Source organism: Capsella rubella, unplaced genomic scaffold (genome assembly GCF_000375325.1).
Source record: "Capsella rubella cultivar Monte Gargano unplaced genomic scaffold, Caprub1_0 scaffold_222, whole genome shotgun sequence".
Classification (NCBI taxonomy): domain Eukaryota; kingdom Viridiplantae; phylum Streptophyta; class Magnoliopsida; order Brassicales; family Brassicaceae; genus Capsella; species Capsella rubella.
In genome coordinates, this window is record NW_006238707.1 from 1 (window position 1) to 5,373 (window position 5,373).

Below are 5,373 nucleotides of genomic sequence, written 5' to 3' on the forward strand. Positions count from 1 at the left end.
GTACTAGTCCAAGATTAATTAGCCACTACACTTCTCAAAAGAGATATAAACCTCACCATAACATGCTATTATATGTGTCCGGCTAAGTAATTCTAGAAAATGGATAAAATGTGTAAATTATGTCTATTGTCACGAAGATGTGATCCTTTAGACGGTCTTACTGATTTGTTTGCAATGGTTTTGATAAATATAGAGCCAGAGGTAAAGGAGAGTATACCAAACTGTTTGACGACGGAACCTATAGTTGTGCTGGCTGTGCAACTCCTCTTTACAAGTCCACCACTAAGTTCGACTCTGGTTGTGGCTGGCCTTCCTTCTTCGATGCAATCCCTGGTGCCATTAAACAAACGGTAACTGACATTTTCTTTTCTTTTTTCTATTCTTTTATTACACTCAATTATTTTAGTATGTCCACTAAACAAGTTGTATAATGTTTATTTAAATCTAACAGCCGGAGGCAGGAGGGAGACGAATGGAGCTAACGTGTGCCACATGCGATGGACATTTAGGTCATGTTGTCAAAGGAGAAGGTTTTCCCACAGCCACCGATGAGCGTCATTGCGTCAACAGTGTTTCTCTCAAGTTTTCCGAAATTTCTTCCCAATAAAACGACATATCTATATTTGATGACCACTCTTGTTCGACCAATTCTTCATCTCCTTCAAGAAAATTTGAAGATCAAGTGTGATTGTTTGAGATTGTTCTGTTGTGTTTCGTTCCGAGTCATGTGTGATATGCTCCCATTGTTGTTTGTCACTTGTGTGATTTTTTTTTCTTTTTACTTATTTAATATTATATGTTATATTTCCATTGATCACCTTGATATGTTAAATGTACGTTAGTCTTATATAATAAAAGTTTGGATTTTGTATCATATCTTTGTTTTATAATTTAATTACTAAGCCTAATGATTTAATAAATGCGTTTGTGGGTATATACCAGATTTTTAGTTGTAAGGGATTTTCTTACGTTGAAAGATAATCTTCTTTCTAAAATGAAGAATAATGAATTGCTAAAAATATTGCGAGAGAGTGAAGTATCAAGTATCCTCCTCATCATATTAGCTTTCCAAGCAGCAGTTTATCATTGTGTTCCCACTCATCTCTCTCGCCAATTTGACAAACTGATCTGCAACAACATAAGCTACATTCGCCAAGAAGTATCATCTGTGCTAAACATTAGTTCGCTATCAGAAACGATTACTCTATTATAGTTTATGCAATTTCTAAAATTTGTACATTCTTTATAATGAGGATCAATATTATGGTAACACAAAGAAACTTGTTTAGTCTAAGAATGACCAAGAATCTATGTCTTCTTACTCCGTTGAGAACGTTCTCATTCTAGCCGTAATAAGGAAATTAGAGTTTAGAAAGCTCTTTGATTAAAATTCAATAAGTCGTGCCTCACAAGTCAAGGGATCGACAACTATATATAAGAACACCAAAAACCTAGGTCTCTAATAAGGAATTGAGACATATCTCGTATCTTAAAGACTTATCCGAAAACAAAAGTAAAAGACACTTTAAAACAAGAATATCCAAATTAAAATAAAAGAAACTAAAACAAAAACCAATTGTCTAGAAGCTTCCCTGCACCACTTTATGTCATTATTTTCTGTTGCCAAAACAAAAGAGGAGAGGAGAGATTACATGGCACAAGATAATTGGTTATTTTCTTATTTATAATGAATTTAGGATGGTTTTACCCAGATAATTGATTAAAAAGTGATCGTTTGACATATGCATGTTGTAATGAGATGCAATATTTTTAAAACATCAAAAAAATATTATGTAATTAGCAGATTAATGAACTTTAATTTCTAGATGCAATAGTTAATTATTAGTTACAATATATGTTTTTTTCATTTGCTCTTAACTTGATTTTGTACAACAAAAGAGTTCTATATTTTGAAAAGTTTTAATTTGGACTTTTACATTTCAACAATACAAACTCTTACAAAAAATATTAAAAAAGTGTATTCGCATCGTGATCAAATGAAATTATATAGTATACCTTATTACAACCGAGTCAACTAGTCTACAAAGGACAAACTCTCCCCCAGTACTCTCCTTGCTGTCATTTAAATGATGCGTAAATAATTGGAGTATTTTTATTAGAAATTAGAATAGTATCCTTTGGACGATCTCCTGAGCTGTTTGATAAATATTCTTGTCCTATGCCTATTTAAACCCCCATCCATCATCAATATTGAATCACAATCAAACCAAATTTTTAGTACAAACTTCAAACAAAACCTCTCCAACATTGTCACATAAACAGCTTAGTTGTATACCCTAGACACCCACCACCCGGCCCTTTGCAGTTCTCTTTACTCACAAAATCAATTCTTTCTTAGAGAACCTCAAAGCACACCACCATCTCTTTTTGCCTACATAGACACTTATCTATCGTAATCATGCCAACTCCCGCAACAATGGTGGCTCCATCAACTGGATCTTTCCCCAAAAAAGATCAAGAATGGCGCGCGGTTTTGTCTCCTGAGCAGTTTAGAGTTCTCAGGGAAAAGGGCACAGAGTAAGAATCGTCTTTGAACATTTAACTTCTTAATTTATGTTTTTCTCCGCATCTTTCTCATAAACAACTACAATCACCATAATGTATTAGAAAATTTCGGTAGTACTAGTCCAAGATACTAATAAAAAGAGGAAAAAATCTCACGATGATAAAGATAGATTAAAATTTGTAAATTATGTCAAATGTGATCACTTCCTCTTAGACGGTCTTCCTAATTTTTGTAATGGTTTTGATATATGTAGAGCCAGAGGTAAAGGAGAGTATACCAAACTGTTCGACGACGGAACCTATAGCTGCGCTGGCTGTGCAACTCCTCTTTACAAGTCCACCACTAAGTTCGACTCTGGTTGTGGCTGGCCTTCCTTCTTCGATGCTATCCCTGGTGCCATCAAACAAACGGTACTTGACATATTCTTATTTTCTATTCTTTTATGACACATACTTATTTTAGTAATAAAGATTAAACAAGTTGTATAATGTTTATTTAAATCTAACAGCCCGAGGCAGGAGGGAGACGAATGGAGCTAACGTGTGCGACATGTGATGGACATTTAGGTCATGTTGTCAAGGGAGAAGGTTTTCCCACAGCCACAGATGAGCGTCACTGCGTTAACAGTGTTTCTCTCAAGTTTTCTGAAATTTCTTCTCAATAAAACGACATATCCACATTGATGACCACTATATTTTGTTGGACCAATTCATCTCCTTCAAGAAAAATTGAAGATAAAATCTGATCGTTTGAGAATTGTTATGTTTTGTTCCAAGTCATTTGTGATGTGCTCTCATTGTTGTTAGTTTTTCCAATGTATGATATTCTTTCACTTAATAATTGTATTATTTGTTATATTTTCATTGACCATTGATATGTTCAATGCAAGTCGTCTATAATAAAATTTCCTTTTGATTAATCAGATCTTTGTTTAATAGTTTATTACTAGTTGGAAGAGTGTAATGTTGATGAGCAAAGGTCAAAAAGGTCAACTAAATGAGATTGTGAAATTGTTGAGAAAGACTAAGTATAGAAAACTACCACATGTGATGGGATATAGTATTTATTGCAACAAATATTATGTATAAATCTCAATTCTGAAGTAAATTTCTCTGATCAACTGTTGGAGTAGCTAGTAATCATTTTTAGAAAAGATTATGGGAAATGTCTTGCCTATGCAATACCAAAACTTCCCACATCATACTCATGTATGTGTACGTATTTACAGATCTCATCCAAATATTATTATATATTGTCACTTACTGAAACAATTATCTAACTTCAAGTCCAATACATATATTGTTCCTCATACATGAGTTTATAACTCTTTCAAATTACCAGTATCCTATTTAGACGTGAAATGATCTATAGATTCGGATGGACAAAGATAATTAGGAGCGTTAACGTGAACTGGTGATTTTTATTAAAAATTAAAATATAATTTTCTTTTTCTCAACTAGTAAACATCCAAAATAAAATTAATAGGATGTAGTTTTAGTTATGCTTTGCTCAACTAGTCCGAGGCTAAAGGACGTGCTCGGTCAACCAGCGCAGCCAATCATGGACAACGTAGTTTTCATTTGCGTATAAATAATTAACTTTAATTTATGATTTTTGACATTTCAACGAACCAGAGTTTTATGAGCCAATAAACGTGACCAACAAAAAAAGAATAAACTTAAAAAGAAAAAGTGTATTGGCAGCGTGATAAAATGAAAATTTATTATATAGTATATAAAAAAACAACAGGAGTCAACAAGTCCACAAGCACTACCTCGCCTCACTCTCCTTGCTGTCATTTAAAATCTATTGCGTTACTGATACGTAAACTTTTTATTAGTATTTGTTTAGAATAGTCTCCTTTGGTCGATTCTCATAAGCTCTTTGAGAAGTATTATTCTTCTCGTCTATGCCTATATATACTCCCATTTATCATAGATGATGAATCACAATGAAACCAAGTCTTTAGCAAATCAAAATCAATATATCTCCTACATTATTACCTAAACAGCGTAGTTAATTATACTCCACCCCTTTAAAGTTCTATTTACTCACAACATTTTATCTTCATTAGTTTTCTTAAAAAGATCTCAAAACACACTACCATATCTCCGTTACTTTCATAGACACTTATCTAACGTAATCATGCCAACGTCCGCAACATTGGTGGCTCCATCAACTGGATCTGTTCAAAAGAAGGATCAAGAGTGGCGTGCGATTTTGTCTCCTGAACAGTTTAGAGTTCTCAGGGAAAAAGGCACAGAGTAAGAATTGTCTTTACATATGTAACTTCGTAATTTATCTTGTTATTGCATCTTTCTCAAAAACAACATGTTGTTAGTAAGGTGTCCGGCTTAATAGATATATTTTCTAAAAAAAATTATGTCAAATGCCATGCATATATATGATCATTTCCTCTTAGACGGTCTTCTTGATTTTTGTTTGCAATGGTTTTGATATGTATAGAGCCAGAGGTAAAGGAGAGTATACCAAACTGTTCGACGACGGGACTTATAGTTGTGCTGGCTGTGCAACTCCTCTTTACAAGTCCACCACTAAGTTCGACTCTGGTTGTGGCTGGCCTTCCTTCTTTGATGCTATCCCTGGTGCCATCAAACAAACGGTACTTGACATATTCTTTTATCACTCACAATATTGTTTTAGTAAAAAAATGTTTTTTAATCTAACAAATTTTTATGTTTATTTATATCTAACAGCCGGAGGCAGGAGGGAGACGAATGGAGCTAACGTGTGCGACATGTGATGGACATTTAGGTCATGTTGTCAAAGGAGAAGGTTTTCCCACAGCCACCGATGAGCGTCGCTTATAAGGTTTTTTCTTTTTT

The 5,373-nt window shown here is 33.9% G+C and overlaps 3 protein-coding genes across 3 annotated transcripts; all 3 read left to right on the forward strand.

Annotated features, from left to right (window-relative positions):
* Positions 1-193: 193 nt before the first annotated feature.
* Positions 194-856, forward strand: LOC17874229 (peptide methionine sulfoxide reductase B9; the record flags this gene model as incomplete). The annotated part of the gene is made up of 2 exons (XM_006279037.2): positions 194-350; positions 452-856. Coding segments are annotated over 2 exons (313 nt in total), but the record flags the coding sequence as incomplete, so codon positions are not given.
* Positions 857-2,254: 1,398 nt separating this feature from the next.
* On the forward strand, positions 2,255-3,384 carry LOC17874230 (peptide methionine sulfoxide reductase B9). Its single transcript, XM_006279038.2, has 3 exons — positions 2,255-2,538; positions 2,781-2,937; positions 3,036-3,384. Exons 1-3 carry the CDS (start codon positions 2,420-2,422, stop codon positions 3,189-3,191), a joined length of 432 nt encoding a protein of 143 aa, XP_006279100.1. The 5' UTR covers positions 2,255-2,419; the 3' UTR covers positions 3,192-3,384.
* Positions 3,385-4,532: 1,148 nt separating this feature from the next.
* Positions 4,533-5,358, forward strand: LOC17874231 (peptide methionine sulfoxide reductase B9). The gene is made up of 3 exons (XM_006279039.2): positions 4,533-4,791; positions 4,994-5,150; positions 5,245-5,358. The coding sequence occupies exons 1-3, from the start codon at positions 4,673-4,675 to the stop codon at positions 5,356-5,358; spliced, it is 390 nt and encodes a 129-aa protein (XP_006279101.1). The 5' UTR covers positions 4,533-4,672.
* Positions 5,359-5,373: the final 15 nt, after the last annotated feature.

Bases quoted from the DNA above. Each gene is read 5' to 3' on its own strand.
- LOC17874230 (XM_006279038.2), top strand. From the start codon at position 2,420: ATGCCAACTCCCGCAACAATGGTGGCTCCATCAACTGGATCTTTCCCC. The intron at 2,539-2,780 runs GTAAGAATCGTC...TGATATATGTAG, and splicing joins CTCAGGGAAAAGGGCACAGA to AGCCAGAGGTAAAGGAGAGT. The intron at 2,938-3,035 runs GTACTTGACATA...TAAATCTAACAG, and splicing joins CTGGTGCCATCAAACAAACG to CCCGAGGCAGGAGGGAGACG.
- LOC17874231 (XM_006279039.2), top strand. From the start codon at position 4,673: ATGCCAACGTCCGCAACATTGGTGGCTCCATCAACTGGATCTGTTCAA. The intron at 4,792-4,993 runs GTAAGAATTGTC...TGATATGTATAG, and splicing joins CTCAGGGAAAAAGGCACAGA to AGCCAGAGGTAAAGGAGAGT. The intron at 5,151-5,244 runs GTACTTGACATA...TATATCTAACAG, and splicing joins CTGGTGCCATCAAACAAACG to CCGGAGGCAGGAGGGAGACG.